Raw genomic sequence first — 23,776 nt, 5'->3', positions numbered from 1 at the left:
CTGTTCTTTTTGTGCTGAGTCCATGCGAATAGGACATTCTTGTAACTTTTTGCGACCGGGCAGTGCTTTGTTGTCTATGAAGAGGTCGGGGGGCTGGTACCGCCACACGGACAGGATTTTTGCTAAGTTTGTCGTTTACGCTGCTCTAGTCGATGATAAACTGTCCCTTTTAGCTAGGATTTTTGGTGTTTAATTTGCTTTTCATTTAAATCACGGAGTTTTTCAAGGGGTTGACATTTATTTTTTGATTTCGTGAAACGTTATCAATTGGCTGTTCTATATGTGCTTAGTGCATGTGAATAGGGAATTCTTGTTGATTTTTGTGGGCGTAGCGGCCAATTGTTTGCAGTCTATTCCAGGGTCGCGGGGGTACGGGCCGTACTCGGCTCGGACAGGATTTGGTTAGCTTTGCAAAAACGGACACGTGATGAAAAAGTACAGCTCAATTTGAGCATGATAACCATGAGCGCTTAGTTTAGACAATGAGATCGCATTCTTAGCACCGATAACGATCAAATTTCGACCAATCACGGTCGAGCCAGAGCTCCAACACAAAGGATTCGTACAGTGATGTACTGTACAGCGATGTACAGGCGATGATCATGACAATCATAACTTTTGCTCGTACGATGCTGAGTTTTTGGGAGAAAGGTGTCGCATTCGACCGGTTTTGATTCCGAAAATTTCGAATCGAAACTTCCATCCAGAAGGGAGAAGCGAGCCGTGACGCAGCACCGTTTTCGTGCCAAAAAAATCGATGGTGATTAGCAGAGCCTTGGCAGAGCAACTCTGCGGAGATGATTGCCCTCGGCACAAAGAGGTGGCGGTTAACGACCTCGCTGACAAAGCCTAACACGCTTAACGACCCGATGTAACCTTTTCTCCGGAGAGGCAATTAGGTCCGCAAGCAAGGCAACTTCCGCCGAAAAAAAGTTTGTTTCGAGGATTTTCGAGCAGGAAAACCGAGGCAGATCGAAAAAGAAAAACCTTGCTCGTGGTGCCACCACTGGACGGAAGCAGCGGGCGGGGAAGGCAGCAGCAGAGGGGCAGGGCAAACGAAGGGGTTTTCGGAAAGGCAACGTGCGGACCGCGGACCGTGTGCACCGGAGCTTGCCCTCAATTTGCATGTCCACATCTTAGCATATAGGGGTGGACCGCCGGCCCGCGGCACGCCGAGCCAGTGGACCGCCGCCCGCGGCACGCCCACCCAGTGGACCGCCGGCCCCCGACACGCCAAGCCAGTGACCCGCAAACCCCCCTCCAAGCCGAGAAGCAAATTAGCAAAGAACCAACTAACGCCATGCCCAACACACAAACCCCCCCTCACACAAAACCCCAACACACACGGCTTCGCCCCCCGCAGAGGCGTGCCCCCCGCAAAGGCGTGACTCCCGCACAAAAGAGGCTCCCACCAAAAAGAGGCTGTGGGGTGCTCCCCCGCAGAGGCTGCGACAACCACGCCCTCTGCCATCACAAAATTTTTCCTCAAAAAAATGTGCAAAAAACACTCGCACTCCTGCAGAATTCAGCGCAAAAATCACTCGCGCTCCTACGCGATTTTTACTCGCACTCCTGTCACAGGCGCTAGAGGGCGGGGAGGAGAGGGGAAAGAAAAGGTCCCCGCCCTCTAGCGCCTGTGACAGGAGTGCGAGTAAAAATCGCGTAGGAGCGCGAGTGATTTTTGCGCTGAATTCTGCAGGAGTGCGAGTGTTTTTTGCACATTTTTTTGAGGAAAAATTTTGTGATGGCAGAGGGCGTGGTTGTCGCAGCCTCTGCGGGGGAGCACCCCACAGCCTCTTTTTGGTGGGAGCCTCTTTTGTGCGGGAGTCACGCCTTTGCGGGGGGCACGCCTCTGCGGGGGGCGAAGCCGTGTGTGTTGGGGTTTTGTGTGAGGGGGGGTTTGTGTGTTGGGCATGGCGTTAGTTGGTTCTTTGCTAATTTGCTTCTCGGCTTGGGGGGGGTTTGCGGGTCACTGGCTTGGCGTGTCGGGGGCCGGCGGTCCACTGGGTGGGCGTGCCGCGGGCGGCGGTCCACTGGCTCGGCGTGCCGCGGGCCGGCGGTCCACCCAGAGCCCGCTTTGGCGGGCTCTCCATGAAGGGAAAAAAGTTTCGGGTATAGGGGCTTGCAAGAACCCGCCTTGGCGGGTTCTCCAAGAAAAGCTAGTCTTCCTTCCATAAAAAGGCAAAAAATATCAATAACTATAAATAAGGACGTAGTTCAAAAGTTTAATTTATTGAGATGTATTTGGGCAAGAATCAAATGTTCTACTGTATGTGGTGAAGTGTATCGTATTTGGAAGTGACGATTTTCAAATGTAGTCTCTTGCAATTAAAATAATATTTATATTTGAGACGATATTTTGTTTGATAAAACTTATATGCTGTAATAGTTTCCGATTTCCTAATAAAGGAGGGGGAATTTTGGTTACTTCTATCGCCACTATGTTTCTTTCAAAGGGTGTTTGAAGTAGTTTTGGGAATTGGTAGTGAGTTTAAAAATGGCCATTAAAAAAGGCTGTATCTTTTGATTGAAAAACCTGAATAGGTTATAATGCAGTCATTGTTTTGAATATAAAATAATCGGAGTTTCGTGTGGACCGTATGGGCCGCGCATGTGTTATTTGATGCAATTAAGCTGTACCCTAAAAAAACCACGGGATACTGGATATATTAGATTCAAGAAAATTCCTATGCTTCGTCAGCGCAGCCTAACTATTTGGTTAAATGTGGGAGGCTTATTACTGTACGGATTATAAGTAGGTGAATGCTCAAAGCCTCAATCTAATAATGAATTTTGGCAAATAGCTGTAATTGAGACGTTGTTAATGAGCAATTGATTGACATGTCTCTAGTGAGCCAAGTGCCCAGATACCTAGACCTAAGGTCATTCACTGCAAGGGCCTGGGTAGCATTGTTTCCTCATGTATAATGAGCAATATTAAATGTAACGGCTTTGTCTGTGCCAAGTGTCCAGATATTTGGACCTAAGGTCATTCACTGCAAGGGCCTGGGTAGCATTGTTTCCTCATGTATAATGAGCAATATTAAATGTAACGGGTTTGTCTGTGCCAAGTGCCCAGATATCTAGACCTAAGGTCATTCACTGCAAGGGACTGAGTAGCATTGTTTCCTTATTCATAATGAGCAATAAGAGATATAATGATTCAGTCTGTGGCAAGTGCCCAGATATCTGGACCTAATGTTATTTACTGCAACGGCCTTGGTACCATTGTTTGGTCATTTATAATGAGCAATAATAAATATAACGGCTTTGACTATGCCAAGTGCCCAGGTATCTGAATCAAACATAATTAAGTGCGACTCGCTGTTAAGCATTGCTTCGTCCTCAAAACGAATTTCGAATTCAACCGGCACTGCTTTGATGGTACATCGTTTCTATCGAAAGTGTGGTCCGGGTAGCCAAATTATCCTTTTTAATGTTGCAGGCACGTTACTGTACCTATATGCATCAAGCAAGACTTAATTAATTAATCAACCTGCCAAAAAAGCAATTTCGAAACCATGCCAAATACGTCCTTCACAAATGCACTCGATACAGGGCAATCATAGGGGAGCCACCTTCATTTGCAAGCTTATGGCCCCTTTGGCTCGAATTAAGGACCTTTCTATGAGTGGATATCGCCCTTCTTTCTAAAAGGGAATGTGAATAGCTTAAAGAGCCGTTGCGTATCAAAGTAAACATAATCATCATCCCATATCACGAATAAAATTTTTTTGAAGATAAGCTGTCATTTTCCTTTGGAAACGACTAAGGGCGATTTTTGCTTCATGGAAATGCCGTCTATTAATTTTTTATGCTCAAAACAACGGCGGGGCAAGCTATGACGCAGCAAGTTTAGAAAATCGAAAAGGTTCTCTTTCCACGGTGGAGCTTTGCAGAAGGAATGATTAATGCGTACCTAACTATCGCTAACGACCCGCACTGACAATCAAGTTGACGCTTAATGTTCTCGCCTCAATTCTATAGTTTGATAACGAAGGGAAACATCCTTCATGCTTTGGAATCAAACAAAACGAAATTGAAAAGATAGGCTTCCAATTTGTTTTTGAAACGAATAAGAATGTTTTTTCGAACATAAAAATGTTGTCAACAGATTTATAATGCGTAAAACAACGGCGGGGAAAGCTATGACGCAGGAAGTTTAGCGAATCAAAAAAGTTGGCTTTCCACCTTGGAGCTTTGCAGAAGGAAAGGTCAATGAGTACCTAAGTACCGCTAACGACCCGCACTGACAATCAAGTTGGCGCTTAATGATCTCGCGTCGATGCTATAGTTTTATTATAAAGGGAAACATCCTGAATCGTCCGCAACCAAAACAAACTTTTTTGTAAACTTTGATTTTCGAAAAATTCGGCATTTTTACGCCCGTGTCAACTTCAAACGTATGTTTTGGAATGCTCAGTGTCCCACCTCGTAATTCCTAATCGTGTTTCGTCTGTCTTTGGTCAATCAATGTATTTTGTTCCTTTGAAAAAATTTCGATGCTTTGCTTGTTGTGGTAATGCTTTGATGACGCCATATTGAAAATGGCGTCTTTCATGGCGACCTCAGTTGGAAATTCGCTTTCTTGACCGATGGTGTTCATTTTCGTCTAGGGACCCCTTCACAATCTAAAGGTTAATCACATGGCTGTTCTTTTTGTGCTGAGTCCATGCGAATAGGACATTCTTGTAACTTTTTGCGACCGGGCAGTGCTTTGTTGTCTATGAAGAGGTCGGGGGGCTGGTACCGCCACACGGACAGGATTTTTGCTAAGTTTGTCGTTTACGCTGCTCTAGTCGATGATAAACTGTCCCTTTTAGCTAGGATTTTTGGTGTTTAATTTGCTTTTCATTTAAATCACGGAGTTTTTCAAGGGGTTGACATTTATTTTTTGATTTCGTGAAACGTTATCAATTGGCTGTTCTATATGTGCTTAGTGCATGTGAATAGGGAATTCTTGTTGATTTTTGTGGGCGTAGCGGCCAATTGTTTGCAGTCTATTCCAGGGTCGCGGGGGTACGGGCCGTACTCGGCTCGGACAGGATTTGGTTAGCTTTGCAAAAACGGACACGTGATGAAAAAGTACAGCTCAATTTGAGCATGATAACCATGAGCGCTTAGTTTAGACAATGAGATCGCATTCTTAGCACCGATAACGATCAAATTTCGACCAATCACGGTCGAGCCAGAGCTCCAACACAAAGGATTCGTACAGTGATGTACTGTACAGCGATGTACAGGCGATGATCATGACAATCATAACTTTTGCTCGTACGATGCTGAGTTTTTGGGAGAAAGGTGTCGCATTCGACCGGTTTTGATTCCGAAAATTTCGAATCGAAACTTCCATCCAGAAGGGAGAAGCGAGCCGTGACGCAGCACCGTTTTCGTGCCAAAAAAATCGATGGTGATTAGCAGAGCCTTGGCAGAGCAACTCTGCGGAGATGATTGCCCTCGGCACAAAGAGGTGGCGGTTAACGACCTCGCTGACAAAGCCTAACACGCTTAACGACCCGATGTAACCTTTTCTCCGGAGAGGCAATTAGGTCCGCAAGCAAGGCAACTTCCGCCGAAAAAAAGTTTGTTTCGAGGATTTTCGAGCAGGAAAACCGAGGCAGATCGAAAAAGAAAAACCTTGCTCGTGGTGCCACCACTGGACGGAAGCAGCGGGCGGGGAAGGCAGCAGCAGAGGGGCAGGGCAAACGAAGGGGTTTTCGGAAAGGCAACGTGCGGACCGCGGACCGTGTGCACCGGAGCTTGCCCTCAATTTGCATGTCCACATCTTAGCATATAGTGATTGTAAACTTTGATTTTCGAAAAATTCGGCATTTTTACGCCCGTGTCAACTTCAAACGTATGTTTTGGAATGCTCAGTGTCCCACCTCGTAATTCCTAATCGTGTTTCGTCTGTCTTTGGTCAATCAATGTATTTTGTTCCTTTGAAAAAATTTCGATGCTTTGCTTGTTGTGGTAATGCTTTGATGACGCCATATTGAAAATGGCGTCTTTCATGGCGACCTCAGTTGGAAATTCGCTTTCTTGACCGATGGTGTTCATTTTCGTCTAGGGACCCCTTCACAATCTAAAGGTTAATCACATGGCTGTTCTTTTTGTGCTGAGTCCATGCGAATAGGACATTCTTGTAACTTTTTGCGACCGGGCAGTGCTTTGTTGTCTATGAAGAGGTCGGGGGGCTGGTACCGCCACACGGACAGGATTTTTGCTAAGTTTGTCGTTTACGCTGCTCTAGTCGATGATAAACTGTCCCTTTTAGCTAGGATTTTTGGTGTTTAATTTGCTTTTCATTTAAATCACGGAGTTTTTCAAGGGGTTGACATTTATTTTTTGATTTCGTGAAACGTTATCAATTGGCTGTTCTATATGTGCTTAGTGCATGTGAATAGGGAATTCTTGTTGATTTTTGTGGGCGTAGCGGCCAATTGTTTGCAGTCTATTCCAGGGTCGCGGGGGTACGGGCCGTACTCGGCTCGGACAGGATTTGGTTAGCTTTGCAAAAACGGACACGTGATGAAAAAGTACAGCTCAATTTGAGCATGATAACCATGAGCGCTTAGTTTAGACAATGAGATCGCATTCTTAGCACCGATAACGATCAAATTTCGACCAATCACGGTCGAGCCAGAGCTCCAACACAAAGGATTCGTACAGTGATGTACTGTACAGCGATGTACAGGCGATGATCATGACAATCATAACTTTTGCTCGTACGATGCTGAGTTTTTGGGAGAAAGGTGTCGCATTCGACCGGTTTTGATTCCGAAAATTTCGAATCGAAACTTCCATCCAGAAGGGAGAAGCGAGCCGTGACGCAGCACCGTTTTCGTGCCAAAAAAATCGATGGTGATTAGCAGAGCCTTGGCAGAGCAACTCTGCGGAGATGATTGCCCTCGGCACAAAGAGGTGGCGGTTAACGACCTCGCTGACAAAGCCTAACACGCTTAACGACCCGATGTAACCTTTTCTCCGGAGAGGCAATTAGGTCCGCAAGCAAGGCAACTTCCGCCGAAAAAAAGTTTGTTTCGAGGATTTTCGAGCAGGAAAACCGAGGCAGATCGAAAAAGAAAAACCTTGCTCGTGGTGCCACCACTGGACGGAAGCAGCGGGCGGGGAAGGCAGCAGCAGAGGGGCAGGGCAAACGAAGGGGTTTTCGGAAAGGCAACGTGCGGACCGCGGACCGTGTGCACCGGAGCTTGCCCTCAATTTGCATGTCCACATCTTAGCATATAGTGATTATGATTCACAAGCTAAATACCGGACCAAAATAGAGCGGGAATGGAAATGCGGAAAATAAATGCGGGACCTCGACTGAAGAGGAATCAGAGAAATTAATTTGTTTTCAACTACCCTTCAACATCCACGAGTAGCCATAGACCTAAACGTATATTTGGACCTATGACCATTTAAAAAGTAGAGAAGGGGGAGGCCGGCCTCATCGTAGCCAAGGTGGCAAGATCGGGTCCAATGACAGGTGGGGCAAAACTAGTTGGGTGAGGATTGGGGGGGGGTGATTTTGTGAATGCTTTTTGAGGTGATGGAAAGCGTCGCCTTTTCATTTGCAGAGTGGCAGATTGGCACTCTGTGAAGCAACAGTCTGAAAATGGCATGCAATGGACTTTTATAAGCCACGTTATATTAGAATTACGAGCCAAGTATGCGAATTGCTGTTCACATCAACTACTGGCTACAAAAGGACAACAAAACAACAATTGAATAATATTAAAAAAGAATGCAGTGATTTACTTTTCTTAGCTGATCAAAGAGTACGAGTTAAGTCTGAATGGAATAAGTCATATTTGCGTTACACTGTACCTTTCTAGGCTAGTTTTTCATAATCAGCTTTATGTCTTGTAAATCGTGGAGGCTCAATCACTGCCATTGCTCTCGTCACTGATCTTCGATTCAAGTGAATCTCCTTGCAACTGCTGCATCCACATCTCGGCATAGAGCCCATCTATGTTCAGCAGCTCGTCGTGCCTGGATAATGACATATAACTGGATTTAAAAAAACTACTTAAATGAAACTTTCACATCAAATTTCGTCTGACCAAGACAGACGATTGAAATTTAAAATGAACTTATTATAAAAATGTTATGACAAGGGACATAAAATTATCATTAAAGGCTCAACTGTGTCCTTTTGCCTGATTCTTTGTAAAAATTTGCATATCTTACCTTCCTCTTTCGACGATTTCTCCATCTTTAATCACTAAAATTTGGTCAGCATTAACAATTGTCGAGAGCCTGAAAAGGAGGATTAGTAATGTAAACGAAACTGGGGTTAACAACACCAGGGTGGGTAAAAGCATCAACCTAGCAATAAATTGGCAGTTGAGCAATGAAAATTTATTTATCTTGCATACAAACATGATTTTATCCATGAGCTATCATAATATAAAAAAATGATTGTCTTAATCAAAGGCGGATAAAGGCCAATCTTCTTGGCCATTTCTATCCACATGTCTGACGGAAGTGAACCTTTTTATAGGTAGAAATAAAGGCAAAACAAAAGAATGGGTGGAAAATTGTGACTATGAATCAGGCAAGAATTTATTACCTAGGAGTTTTTAAAGGGAATTTTAAATAACTAATTTCTAACAAAGTGGAAAAACTGCAGCTTAAAGCCGAAAACCCACTCTGGAAAACGATCCGCGGATCGGATCAGATCGAGTTGTTATGATCAGTTCCGTTCGATTCGCGGATCGTTTCAGATTGGAAGTCATGACGCAAGTGCTCTATTGTTTAAAAGTTCTAATTCGATTTTGATCGAAAGAAAACTACTGTACCGGAACGGTACAAAAAAAATTGAAATGATTTCAACTTTTTTTTCGATCTCTTTCGATCTGTCGCTGATCAGTCATGTGACCATTTTTGCATCCATAGCGTGTGCGGAACACAAAATCAGATCCGATCCGCGGATCATTTCCCGGACTGGGTTATCGGCTTAACGCGTATGTTTGATATAAAAAAGCCATCATTATCATTATCTGCTCAGTTTTTCTAGCAGCAAAATTTTCTCTTAATACAGTTTTAAAATAACTCATATTGACATAAAACAAGAGATTAAGAATTCTTCTAGTAAACTCAGGCCAGGTTAAAATACAGTAAACCGCTGTAACTAAATCTACAGATGAGTAACAAAGGGATATACGCTACTGGCGATAAAGCAGTCATTAGTAAATATACCTGTGGGCCACTACAACTGTGGTACGATTGCTGCAAACTTTGTCAAGCGAAGCCTGAATATTCCTTTCTGTCCGCGTGTCGAGTGCTGAAGTTGCCTAAGTTGAATTCAAGTGGCAGTAAAATTAAGATATGAAAGGTATGATAAAGAATTTTAGGATAAGAAGACAAGGACAACGATCAATGTATGATTATTTTGAAAGCAAGATTCAAGATCCCATTACAATTTGCTTGAGCGGAAAAAATTTGGAAAAATCTCAAAAATCTAAGAAGGCTTATAATGAAAGTTTTCTACACAAATGTTAAAAAATTCCAGTAATAGTTTCTCTCGTAAACAAAAAACAGCTGTAAAACAACAGAGAATATAAAAACGGTAATAGAAGTAAGAGATATAGATTTCCAGAGGGCTAGGTTCGAATCACAGTCTAATCAAGTCATTATAGGAAACAAGTTTTTTACAACCCTCGGGGTTCCTAAAAGTTAACATAACCTAGAGTATTTTAAAAACGAATTGAGAGTGAAACGAAATTGAACCTAACTTACTTCATCCAAGAGAACAATTGATGGAGCTTTAAGTATTGTACGGGCAATTGCCACTCGCTGCTTTTCTCCCCCGCTAAGCTTTAGTCCTCTTTCGCCAACAATTGTGTTATAACCTGGAAAATTATTCATATAATGTATAAATTGATGCTTGGAATATTGAGGCTAGGTCAATAATATTATCATAGGATACTTTTAAAACATAATTATACTCTCAAAACTTTCGACTTCAATCAAATTATGGGCATCTTGTGGGGTCAAAGTTTGAAATATACGCGTTTGATTTGCAATTGAAAAAAGCAGATTGCTTCAAAATATCAAGTATGTGGTGCTTTGAAAATGCATAATACTTTAAAACAGAAAACTGTATAGATTTGGAGTAACAAAATTACTTGAAGAACGATAATATCTGCTTTATAAGAGCATCATGCTAATCTACAATTTCAAATTCAAGTCAAGTTTTCTGAAGGTTTGACCATTTTAATAACAGCAATTATGAATTCTGTATTTCAGATATTTTTATCACTCAATAGAGAGAAAGTGATATGTACAAAGAAAATTCTCAAACTGTTTGCTATATAAATTCTATGGCTTATTTTTAAGAGATCTTTATAAAGAAATTGGTTGGTAAAATCGAGAAAGGAAAATTTGTGCACTGGATGGTTACTTCAGCTGAAAAAAAACAGTACATGATGCAACCCAAAGTGTTTAAGCATATAGAAAAAATACCGTCTTTGAGTGTCAGCACTTTCTCGTGAATATCAGCTGCCTCGGCTGACTGATCGATTTCCTCATCTGGTGCTTCCACTCTCCCGTATCTTATATTGTATCTAGCAGAAAGCAAAATTTACGATTATCAGAAAGTTGTCCCTCTTATAATGTTTGCTATTGATTATAATTTACAGTTGTTTAGAAAGGCAATCAATAGATTTTTCAATCAAATCAGCAGGCTGTATTTTCTAAGTTCATGAAAAAGGCAGATTAAATCGTTGCAATTCATTGCACAGGAGCGAGCATACAAATTGCGAGCTCTTTGGCTTTCGCATTGCCGCCTGCTGGCAGCGGACACTTGCTCCATTTCCGCTGTTTAAAGCGTTCGCATGTTTTGCTATTTTCTAATCACATTCAAAATCGGCAACAGAGCAATCGAGTCACATGACCATTCTTGATTTCATTCACTTCTCAAGGCCTACCCAATAATACAATGAATGAAGACTAAGAAAGCTATTACATGCGCTTCCCTGAGCAATCCAACCAATGGAAGAATTGGTAAAGTATCCCATAAATGAGGTGAATGGACAAAAACAGAAACACAGATCACACATCAGATTGAACCAAACAGATTTGCCACTTGATTTCTAATAGGCCCAACAAAACAATGATTGAAGACTAAGAAAGCTATTACATGCGCTTCCCTGAGCAATCCAGCCAATGGAGGAATTGGACAAGTATCCCATTAATGAGGTGAATGGCCAAAAACAGAAACACAGATCACACATCGAATGAACCAAACAGATTTGCTACTTGATTTCTAATAGGCCATTGCAGGAAATGTGGTGACCCTCTTTGAACTTAAAGACCTCATAAAAACTTTTACTAAAAACTTTTTACCGCATTATCTACGAAAAACTTTTACACATGCTTCGCTACCTCTAGTCGTAGATCTTCTATGATGTAGCGAAAGGTAACGAAGTATATGTTGATTAGTAACATACTTTCATGAAAATGTTGGAAAATGTTACTTGCTGAATCTTTTTCAATAAGCAGAATGTCACATTCTAACATTTTGCTTCGTCATCATAAAATACTGCCTTCATTTTACTGAAATATTGTTTTCTTTTCTAATATCAACATTTTCACGTTAATGAAATAATAGAAAAGTAGAAATAAGTGTCAATAAAGCTAGAAAATACAAAACTAAAAGATCAAATCTTACTGCCCTTCAACATCTTACCTGATAGTGTCATTAAAAAGGACCGTGTCTTGTGGAACAACACCAATGTACTGTCGCAGTGATCGTTGAGAAACCTGGAGGATGGGTTGACTTAAACAATTACTAAGAAATGGGCAAAGTTGTCTAGTTGTGAGGACTCAATTATCTTACAAAATGATACAGCAAATCAAAAAAAACATAATCTGCAGTAACCTTTTTACTGTACTAAAATGCATGAGAAAATGATAGAATTTAAATATGGCCGTAGAATATCACAGATATGAACATAATTCCTGTCTTCAAAGAAAACGAACGTCTATGGGTCCTCATGTAACGCAGGCTCTAATACATAGATACACTTCAAAACTGCACAGCAAAGCACTCATGACCCTTGCTAGGATATCTCAAGAAACATCAAACTATAAAATTACATTATCATTCTTCATGCATCACCAGAACAGTTTGCAATGTCACCGCACTATATTTGTATACTAATCTAGTATAGTTTATTACAGGGGGATAAGCCATACAATAACAGCTGATTAATAGCGATTGAAGGAAAGCTTAAAAATTTGTATCAAAAAAAGATTTATGCATAAACAGCTTGAAAAAGTAGCAGAAATCCAACGGAAGCAATTTTGTTCAACCACCCATCAAGGTATAAAAAACAATTACCATTTGCAATGGAAGTTTTACGCACACAGTGCAGAAGAAGTTTTCCGCTTTGCCAAGCCTATTTAATGAAAGGCACAAGGCAGCTATAAAGAATAGCTCCAAGGTTATAAAGTCCGTGAAAAAGGCCAGTTGCCAAACAATGCTATTCCATTTTGTTGTTATCAAACTGTGAAATCTCTTGGCTTCCTATTGCTTCACGAATAATTGTCCTATCGCTTGACAAAAGAGCGAAACAAAATATGAACAAGCAATCACATGCAAAATCCACAACCGACGCCCGTTGGCTGTTATTTTTAGCTTGCCCAGATCCCTGGCACAAGACACATTTTATAACCGTCGTGTGTCTTTAAATTTTGGCTGGAAGACAGTGTACTAGAACAGAGATGCAACTCACACTTTCGATATTTTGATCATCAATATAAATTGCTCCCGAAAACAGATCATAGAACCTGAACAGCAATCGAATGATGGTGCTTTTACCACTGCCAGATGGACCAACCTGTAAAATGATTTTGTATGAAAGAAAGTCAAGGGTACGTAATATGCTAGGTAACACGGAATATATAAAGAGTTCATAATTGAAAAAATGCTAGGTAACCATATGCATACTTCGTCCACTGGTTCAAAAATGATTAGAATCTATTAAAGTTTTCGAGACATTACTACAGAATACTGAGCATTTGTAATCTGGGCTGATATTCAACAGTAATCGCATGATACTCAACAGTACCACACACGGGCTGGTATTCAACAGTATCATACATGAAGGGACTAGCTTGAAAGGAACTACATAGGAGCATTTGTACATTTCACGGCCGACAAGAAAGGCACCACTATTATGAAAAGTGATCAATACTAGATACTGTAACTAATTTCAAATTTCGGGAACAATTTTGCATCTTCAAGTTTCATAATGAAGAACCAGGGGACCAACATTTATAATTTCAAAGCAGCAATTTTCCACAGGTGATTTAGTAATACATTGCAAAGCATACGTACAGACCACAGATTGCTTGAATCAGAAAAAAGTCACAAAACACATAGCTTAATTTCATTCTTACCAAGGCAACAGTCTGTCCTGGAAAGACATCGAAGGAGATGTTCCTCAGTATGAGTTTGCTAGAATGGAAATCACAGAATGAATCTTTTGGAAAGTAGTGAGGTCAAAGACAAGAGAAATACCTCTATATGTGAAAATTTAGTAATATCTGTTTTATATTTCCTGAAAAATCTTCAGTGAAAACTCGACTTCACTTTGGGTCATCAGTGAAGACTCGACTTGGTCTGGTTTGTCTAAGAACCAAGACAAAAGTACAGTTGCCTTATGGAGAAGGGGCCTGTGCTCATGTGACCATATATCACACAACCGGTAACATATCTAGCTGATTTAGTATTATGGAGGTGTTTCACGTTTCTTTCAGGCTAAGTGCTCAAAGTTCTAAAAATAGGTTTTACGACGTAATCACTCTGTCACTTTACATCTGGCCAAGACGGAGAATGAGAGTTCCAGCTCAAGATGGCTTTTTCAAGAAGCAAGAAAACCCAATATCATGTTAACAACGGGTCCATGCCTATTAAACGTTATACTCTGGTGATATGATACCTTAGTGGTTTGTTACCCACAGCCGATTAACAAGCTTAAATGATAGAAAACAAAAAGCCAGTTTCGAAGCAAAAGTAAAAAGTGGTTCCTAAAATTTTTCGTATAAAGCGCCTTCTTGAAGAATCATCATTAATTAAGAGGACATGACTAAGATAAATCAAAAAGGCTTCTTTCAGCGTCCTCCTTTTTAAGATATCACGATATCTATCAAAGCTTCACATCGAAAGCAATCATACCTTGGATCATAACCAAATGTTACATTTTTAAACTGGACTTTTCCATTGGTTAAATGAAGATTCGTTACATCATCATGATCTTTAACCTATCAAATAAATGTTTGATGTGTAATCAAAATCAAACACATTAGAATGTACTCTTAGAAAAGTAAAAAAAGGATTTAAAAAATTGTTAGATGGAAAGAGAGAGAAAGGTGCCATAAAAGGTTATTTTCTTTTACTTTATTTTTCTAAAAGGTAACGTTGGTGTATTGTTAGATATTATTAAGATAAAAAAATCTCGATTAAACTTTGAAACTATGGAAATTGTCAGGCAAATTTCAAAGCCTTTTACGATATCAGGCGGGCTTCCAAACCCTGTTGACTGGTATCTCTCGGTATCAAGTGAACGTTGACCGATAGGAAAAACCAAACAAAGTTGCTACACGAAGAGAACACCGAGCTAATACAGATGAAGAAGTTTGAATATCAAGAGCACATTTTGGCAACAGATTTGCAAGAGTAACGGCGTTGCAATTACCTCTACATCTTCTTTCAGCAACTCAAACATGTTTTCCATGTCAATAAATGCTGTTTGAATCATACTAGAAAAGTAGTGAGCAAGGTATTATATAAGTTTGTCAACAAACAAACAAATAGCAAAATAGTGCAGTGCTTATAAGGGCTAAGTAACACATTGCAACTTATTACTTCAAGCTCTAAGAAAAATCATAATGAATTAATATACTTCAAAAAAAATGCACCACTTAGAAATCGGGCACATAATATGACAAAAAACTAATAGAAATGATATTAATTCCTCGAGCAAATATCTTAAAATTAGTGATATACTGGCATGATTAACGCATCTTGATGCTAGGAATATCAGATGCCTTCAGCTCGGATTCAAGATGAATTACTTTTGGGTTCACGAAGTCCATAGGCAGCTTAAAAAAGCAAAGATGTCTTTCGTGGGGCAAAGAGATTAAACAATTTGAAATTTTCAATCACTATTAACCTGAATGCAAGAAATATCGAATAAGAAAATCAATAGGAATCATAGACACACGAATACGATAAGAAGTCTTGGTTTATTTCCTATAATTTCGCAGTCAATCTCTGCCGCATTTCTGTTAGCTTTATACAGTATAAATATATTTAAGAATATTCAATCTCTGGTTTTCACCTACCGATAGTATGTTCCAAAGAAATTCAAAGGCATGTAGAGCTGCTTCATGTAAGTGATAAACAACACAAAATCACCAACCTACGAGAATAGGACATTTCAGTTTTTAACCAACAGGAACGTATAGGGAAGCAAAACTAGTATCTACGTTAAAGTAGGCAATCAAATTTCAATTTAAAGCATTGATTTAATTTCATATACAGACATTATATGAAGAACATCGCTTTAACTGAAACAACCAACCTTGAAATGTCCAATCATTACAAGATGTGCACAGTATAATGTACCAGCAAGTAATCCAGAAGTGATGACCAAGTTTTGTGATGTGTTGAGAATATTGAGTGAGGCTAAAGCCTTCCATTGGCAATTCTAAACATAAAAATTCAAGAAGAATTTAGCAACTCGATTCGAAGAAAGCAAAAGTTTGATAATATTCGTAACACGAAAGAGCTGAGACATACTATAATAAAGCACGCCTTAGAGCAGAAACCTTTTTCACCCGATACACCTTAGAGTACAAACGCTAGCTAACGTCCACAGGCGTTTATACTCTAAGGCGTGTCAGGTGAAAAATACTTCGGTATATGTTCCCGCTCTTCTATACTATTTTCGAATGTTGCGGCAACAAAGACCTATTTGGTTTTATATCTGTAGCAGGAGGATGACAACTATACACACTTTTTTGCTTTATCAATATTATAACCTCATATTGGCTAAAAAATTGCTTAAAGTACTTTGAAAAAACGGGCGTATTCTGGCTTACAAACAATTCAAATATAAATCTTTAGTTTACGACGTCCAGTAAATATTCTAGTCTTTCAATAAACATAAAAATACTTCCCCAAAAGCTGCCAAACTTTCTGAGATTTAGATTAAGAAAATAAAACCACAAACAGTTAGAAATGACAAGATTGTGCTGAAAGACATACCTGATAAGCCTGGATTGCCTCTGTGTACCTCTCTCCTTCGAAGAGTTCGTTGTTGTAGTATTTGACCTGGATAGCAATTTTTCATTTGTTACCTGACCATGTGGCTCACTTTCTATATAATTAGACTCTGTTTTGACCGTCCTTATGAATATACAATTACGGCGCAAAAAAATTAAAAGTATTGCTTAAAATATCAAAGTTTGCTGACGTAATTACAGACTAATTTACAGAGGTTTGATTGGGCAAGAGCCTGTGCTAATGTGGTCATGTCGCAGCCCATTTGCAACACATTCAACTCATTTTGCATATTCAGAGGTACCATCGCCTCTTTGAAATTTGTAAATTTTTAGTTCGTTTACTTTTGCTCTGATGAAGCCCCGAATGCCGGGGCGAAATATTAGCCATCACTGATTTGTGTGTTTAATGTTGTTTATTCTCGTCGCCTTGCGGTGTTCCTTATATACTACTATTTTATCGATTTTTCGCCGCAAGATTTCCTCCGGAGTCCGTCAAACAGCCTACTATCGTGGCCTCTCCTTTATTCGCACACTCACAGTTTTTAATGACTTTGGATTATATTGATCAAAATTTCAAAAAAATTTAAATACTTCCGAGGTCTATTTATCTAAATAAAGGGTATACTGGATGCACCACTCACTGTTTCGAAATTTAACAACGAGTCGACGGCTTTCGCTTTAGTGACGTTATCTCTTTCGTTCATCTCTCTTCGAAATTTCGTTCTCCACTCTGTGATTATTACCGTAGTGACTGCAAAACAGTAAAAAAGACATAAATGTGATGAAAGTTGAGAAAAACATTTTTCATAAAAAGAAGCTGAAAATGAAAAAAATGCTTAATTACACTTAATTACACAAAAATAAGCGGCGAGCAAAGTTGTTTTTGGTGGGTAAAATTGAATCAAAGATATGACGCAATATATAAACAAACTGATTATGTCTAACTTCCACAGCACCTAGTAATAGGACGGTGAGAACAAGGAATCAAAATGAAAGAAGAATTTGAAAATACAATATAAAGGATATCTAAACAGTTGTTTCAATCAAGATTATAATGCCAGTTTATTTGTACAGTATAATGACAGATAAAATATTTAGTCAATTGTCGGATGCTTATGCCATATTCAAGGTGCTGTAGTGTACGTGAAACTGGGAGTAACAACTACAAATGCTCCAATCTATACACCAAAGCGAATATTGTTACTTGAAAGGATGAGCCAGCAAAAAGGACAGGTATATCAATGCAAGGAAGAAAAAGCTGAACTTACGTAGATACAGAACCATAGTAAGGAAGACGATGAGGGCAAACCAGCCATTGAAGGCTGTTGCAAAGAATACAACGGCTACCCCAATGTCTGCGATAGTGGGGAATATTTGAAACAAAATATAGCTGGAATAAAATGCAGATAGATAACAATTAATTTCGCTTCTTGCTATACTAAAATTAAAAAACCGTATGAAGAATCTGGCTTTTCAGAACCTGTAGTCGGAACATTTGCACTTAGACACCACCATATAGTCTGGTCCTACTTAAAAGCTGGAATAGGTATGCATTTAAAAACTAATGAAATCAGAATTGCTGTCAAACCATAGCACCTATTAGTCTGATGCCATTTTTACATTCAAAACGTTGAATTAGTGCCCTGGTTAAAACCCTATAGACAAATAAGAACCACTTCAAGAATCTAGAGAGGCTCGTTTTCAATTCGATGCTCATTACATACGAACCTATTCAGATTGACAAATGTACACGATTTCATATGCAGATATTTGTGTTTTTACAACCCCACCCAACCAGCTAGCAAAGTAGTTTTAATCAATTACATTTACTATAGATATTGTGATAAACAAAAAGTCAGGTTAAAATGAATTTGCACACACACTGAATAGGCCTATTTATTCGTCAAGTTTTCCTTAAAATGACTTAATCTTGACGCAGTGGCGGCGCCAACTACTGCCGAGTGGAAGGGTAATGGGCGTGGCCAGTGAGACCACGTCCTAATCGCCTCGTTTCATTGCTTTGTACCAGGTCAAATTTCCTTAGGAAATATGATCTATCCCTACCTAGTGCTTTCTAACCCGTTTTTAGAAGAAATATGTAGACCATGTTTCGAAAAAAGTGGGGGGGAGTAATTACTCCCCCATACCACCCCCTGGCACCGCCACTGTCTGGACGACATAAATGCTTGCAAACGGGTGTTTCTGGCGAATGTATTCCAAGAAAAAAGCAAAGAGAGACGATGGTGGCTGTTTATTACACATGGTTCCTGTCATTGTACCCAATCACGCAATTTGGGGCTGAAATAACCATCAGACTAGTCATCAGACTAGTTAAAATGAACTCATCAGTAGCATTTTATCATCAGACCTTTCACACACAACACAAATATTCGGTACAAACCTCAGCAAGCTGTCAATGCTTGTTGCTCCACGATCCACCATGCGAATGACCTCGCCTGTTTTCCTTCCCAAGTGCCAACGCAACGACAAACGGTGCAAGTGATTAAACAACTGGACCTGTACGGCTTTACTTGTATACTGCTGAACGTTAATCCAAACAAACGATCGGATGTTATTCAGGACACCCATTGATCCTAAAGGTGAATAATCAACATGGTTTATTGAGGCAACAAAATTATATTGCATTGTTGATACAAATGATCTCATGTCATCCAAATGAAAAGCAGTAAAATGATGTCACAATTTCCCGTTGTTTTAGAGCGAAAGACCAGGTCATCCGCCTCCTCGCCCCCCTCGCGCCCCTCGCCCCCGTTTCCACCACTGCTATGAGTGTAGGAACAGCATTGTATACCGATGCAAGATCTTTCATGATGTAAAGGCTCAAAGTAGAAAAATTAGCATTAAAAACCAGGCTGTAATGAAATTGTCTCTTTCCTCTTAGGGATTCTAAATTGCATGTGACAAGGCCCCTTTTGATATAAAATCTAGACATTCCTCGTTAAAAGTGCGTAGCAGCATTGCTATTTTGACACTTGAATTGTCGCGGGGAAAATTTACAGTTTTTCAACCAATAATTCAAAAATCAGTTCACAATTTATCATAAAAGGTTGCAAAATATAAGATTTGAGAAAATTACGATAAATTTCAGAAGCTCACCAATCCCTCCTCCTTGCAAAAACGACAATATAATGTACACAGCAATCAAATTGTATGGACTGCTTTCATTTGACTTGTCAGCTGCACCAAGATAGTTCACTGAAAACAAAAAAAATTTATGATCGGAAAATTATTTTCAATGTTTCAAAATCTGCATAAAGGAACCCATTATGAACATAGAAAGGACTGGAAGCTTCAATATAATTTTAAATTTGCTCCACTTTTTAGCACCTTCTATAAATAAATATTGGTCTATTGCTATAAAATTGGAGCAAGCATTTTGCAAAGAGAATCCAATGTTAAGTAAATTTAAGATAAGGGATAGACAGATTATATTGAAAATTCCCCCCATACAAAAACGTGCAAAACTGGACAAACTAAACAAAAACAGGAAAATATCAAATTGTATGGAATGCTGATTATTATTCTTGCTTGCTTGAACTGATTATTCAAGCAAGGATTTTGCTGGATTACGAAGCTCACTCTCTTTTTGATCTAGGAAATAAATGCTTACCAATTTTTTTATACTGAAGTGGCAGCAAAACATTTATTCCTCTGCCAGCTCCAAGCAAAAGTAAACAGAAAAGTACACGTGCCTGCAGCCATCTGCAAAAGATTCAATGAGACTAAAAATTGGTAAGGGTTGTCGATTGGGGAGTGGTATAAAACATCATGTTCCTTCAAGCATTAGAAACAAAACACTTCACCAAAGTTAACAGCCTCCACGATCTTGCAGATCAGAAACAATAACTAAAGCATGCAATTCCACTATCAAGCAGCATTCTCTAGAAAATCCAAATTGCCTGAAAAACTATAATGGCCACATGCTTTAGATTATTGGTAGAGTCAGATCGATGTTCCATCTAGCAGATTTATAATTTATCTACATAAACATGACAGAAGGAGTTTGTTTTCAATATAGGATCCATTGATAACATTTTTCATAAGCATGTGGCACTGATTGGGCAACCTCAACAGCAATGTGCTTGCATTTCTGATTGGCCTATTTAGATCCACAATTAGGTATATATGTTTCTAGGCATAGGAGTTTTTGATCTATGTTCTGACGTTTTATACTCTGAAAAGTGTCAGATCAAAAGCCTTAAGTTTGTTTCAAAATATGTTTTCAAAGCCATTTTTAAATTCTGTATGACAAAACGATTGTTTGTTAGGGAATTTGTTATTTTTGTGTTGGGCAATCTTTTTGTTTTTTAAATCCTTTAAGCCAAGGGGATGCTTGACTCATGGTTAAAGCATATACAAATTGAAAGAAGTAAAACAGCAACATACTCTTTGACTTCAAGACTATTTAAAGGCAATTGACAGGTACGAAAGGGGCTCAATGGCTCAAGCTATCTGTTGATTGCTTTTAAAGTAGATTCCATGTGTTACTGATTTAGCTCACCTCAGAAAATAAGGGGAGCGATTTACACCTCACCTACAAAAATACAAATGGCCAGGCTTGTAACATACCTGTCTTTTGGCCACAAGAAAGGCCACAGTTGCTTACTTTTTTCCCATAGGTCATTGAAAGGAGACTTCTGCATAAGATAAAGAAAATCACAGGATTAGAAATTTAAAGATGGCTCAAAAACAGTACATTGAGTATGATAGAAAAACATTCCAATAAAAAAGGCAGTCAAGTGTCCACCCCAAAAGAATCTTTTAAACTGTTTTTCAAAATTGAACAGCTTTTAAATGACACTCAATAAAGCTAACTAACCATTGAATTAGATACAATTACAAAAGCAACATCTCCTAACAAGTAACACAGGTTTCAAGTGATCTTAGAAATTGCAAAATATCTAAATGTTACAACATTATAAATCTAATTGTTATAAATCTGTATCGAATATTAATATAAAATACCTTTGGTTTCTTTTTCTCACTTTCTTCTCCTTCAGCAAGAACCTTCTTTTTTTCTTTGTATAAACCAGGAGCCAAGAAACCCAATACAAACAAAATCAAATTTGAAGAAAATCTGATACTGAAAACAAACAGCTCCATTCTCTTAACTTCTGTTTTTGGACCAGAAAACCACCAAACATGGCTATCCCATGAAACAAGAGCAAATATGTCAACAAGCAATGACAATGACCAGAAAAGAAGAAAAAGCAAGGAATGTGACTTGATATGGGCTCTGTAAAACATCTTTCTCTCTCGTTGCAAATTGCGTAGTGCAAAACCCCAAATGAGAATCAGCATCACATCCTGATAGAGCACACTTCCATGGAGACAGCTTGGGCACAGTATTAATCGGCTCAACAAGTCTGCTGCTGGCAAAATGATTAGGCATGCATGAAGAAGCCACTGTACTACATACAAGAATGGCCTAGGCAAATCACTAAAAGCAAATCCTTTAAAGTGTTTTTTGCAATGTGGTGACAATTGGTCGATTTCAATTCCACCTCTGCCACCATTTTGCACATGAAGTTTCCTGTACTTTTTCATTTTCTTACATTTCCAATACCTTCTTAGCTGAATTATAAAGCTGACAATAATCAGGATCATTAGAAGACTTGGCGTGAACAGCTCTACAAAACACCTTGAGAAGCCACCATCTTTAAACACTTTACGGAGTGTATCGTTATTTGGGCAGAAAGAAAGCATTTTGGAGGCCTTTTGCTTATCTTGGAAAGCGTCCAAATATAATCAGCAAAATCCTGAAACATAAAAAAACTCACATTAAAGGTAACTTACATAACTTTTTGACAATTATTTGTAAGCATTATGTTTCATGTCATGATTTGAGAATATCTTCATTGGTGATTGAAGACAACAATCACACTGGAAGCCATTTCTCTTAGTGCACACAAGTTCTTTTTGGAAATTTGAGACTGTGCCCCAGAAATCAAAGACACTTAGAAATTTGTAACATCAAAAATAATGTAGAATGTTATTTACTAGGGACTTTGTGTGGCCAATATACAATATCACCCTGATGGAAAATTTGTGTGTAGGCAATCTATTGAAGGGGTGTGACAAATTTTCCAGTTGGGGCAATAGTCAACCAAAATAGTCTGTTTGGTTATTACAAAATTTTGATAGGCAAATCAAAGTGAATCAAGTCATTAAAAGCGAATAAAAGAAAGTTGTTTCTATTCAATGTGGAAAACACCTTCTAATATCTAGGATTATTTTAAACTTGTGAGTCTATCTGAATACCAAAGTATAAATATATAAACTGATACTGTTGAAGACCATTTGTATGGTGATTTTTTGGCACTTATAAAACGTATCAAAAGGCTTCTATGAAGAACATTTTCTTAACTCAGAAAAACACTCTTCAATACGGCTTAAGATTTTTTCATTTTCCTGGTGCTGAATCCTGGAATAGTATTCCTACTGCCAAAGAATCTGTATCCTTGGTTTGCTTTCGTCATAAATTGATATCATATCTCCTTGCAAAAAAACATTACCAGCTGATATTTGAAATTGCTTACACTCTTTTCTACTTCCTCACATACGGAAACCAGGATTCATTTTTGGTATTTTTACTTTGATAACTGTAAAGTGCTGAAATATCTTTGTGTATAGGGGGTCTCTCTCCTTGATTAGCTTTGACAGATTTCCTTCTTTAAATAATTCCCCATACATACATATCCCACTCATAATGTGTGTTCCACATACTATTGTGTTTATAGTTTACTATTTCAATTTGCTATGTCTCTATCTAGTATTTGGTGAAAATGTATGTGGTCGGTGAAAGTCAAAATAAAATGAAACTGAACCTTAAACCTGAACTTGATATACATCATAATAGCTTGATCAGACAAAATAAACGTTCTATAGCACTTCAAAACATTCATGTCAATGAGATCAGGGATAGGACAGGGACATGGAGAATCCTATCGTCTCTATCATCGCCTTTTTGGGTTTATTGTTACATAATTGACATGACAGTTTAGCAGATTTCAAATTAGGCCAAGCATGAAAAGCGATGAATTGCGATGCTTAGCATGCTACCTACTTCTTTCTTTATAATATCAAACACAATTCATTCAAAGAGATTATAAAAAAACAAATCCATAACTTACGATGTCTTCCCATGCAATAAACTCGTGTTTGATGGCAAAGCTTTGATTTTTGATCTGAACAGGGAAAACAATATTGCTCCTTCGCAAGCTTTGCTACTGGTGGACCGGACTCACGCCTCTTCGGTATGGCCACCAGAAAACAGCGGTCCCAACAGTTAGTTACCTTCGACGTACGAACTCACTATCCAGTGCCGTTGGAACGAAAATCATATTGGGGCGGGAGGGCTGCCCATTGTATTCCTTCTTATTCAGCACACTGTTGTAAAGGAATTATACTACAGTTTGTTCGACAATTTTTTTTTGGGGGGGGGGATGCTCTA

General features: G+C 39.0%; 1 protein-coding gene across 1 annotated transcript; it reads right to left on the bottom strand.

Moving 5' to 3' along the window:
• Positions 1-7,258: 7,258 nt before the first annotated feature.
• Positions 7,259-23,556, bottom strand: LOC148957979 (ATP-binding cassette sub-family B member 6-like). The gene is made up of 21 exons (XM_089114064.1): positions 23,457-23,556; positions 21,289-22,082; positions 20,893-20,960; positions 19,934-20,025; positions 19,420-19,518; positions 18,704-18,896; positions 17,571-17,692; positions 16,944-17,053; positions 16,286-16,351; positions 15,600-15,725; positions 15,361-15,437; positions 14,712-14,775; positions 14,192-14,277; positions 13,414-13,471; positions 12,747-12,851; positions 11,699-11,772; positions 10,474-10,574; positions 9,748-9,860; positions 9,208-9,302; positions 8,197-8,265; positions 7,259-7,998 (listed from the first exon to the last, which is right to left on the bottom strand). Exons 2-21 carry the CDS (start codon positions 22,027-22,029, stop codon positions 7,887-7,889), a joined length of 2,571 nt encoding a protein of 856 aa, XP_088970190.1. The 5' UTR covers positions 22,030-22,082; positions 23,457-23,556; the 3' UTR covers positions 7,259-7,886.
• Between the last annotated feature and the right edge of the window lie 220 nt (positions 23,557-23,776).

Source organism: Rhopilema esculentum, chromosome 19 (genome assembly GCF_057945365.1).
Source record: "Rhopilema esculentum isolate cy_ngs chromosome 19, ASM5794536v1, whole genome shotgun sequence".
Classification (NCBI taxonomy): domain Eukaryota; kingdom Metazoa; phylum Cnidaria; class Scyphozoa; order Rhizostomeae; family Rhizostomatidae; genus Rhopilema; species Rhopilema esculentum.
The sequence above is the reverse complement of the archived record's forward strand: the minus strand, read 5'-3'. Positions and strand labels throughout refer to the sequence as shown.

Bases quoted from the DNA above. Each gene is read 5' to 3' on its own strand.
- LOC148957979 (XM_089114064.1), bottom strand. From the start codon at position 22,029: ATGCTTTCTTTCTGCCCAAATAACGATACACTCCGTAAAGTGTTTAAA. The intron at 15,438-15,599 runs GTTGGTTGTTTC...CTATTCTCGTAG, and splicing joins TAATGATTGGACATTTCAAG to GTTGGTGATTTTGTGTTGTT. The intron at 14,278-14,711 runs GTAATTGCAACG...TTTATTTGATAG, and splicing joins TGCTGAAAGAAGATGTAGAG to GTTAAAGATCATGATGATGT.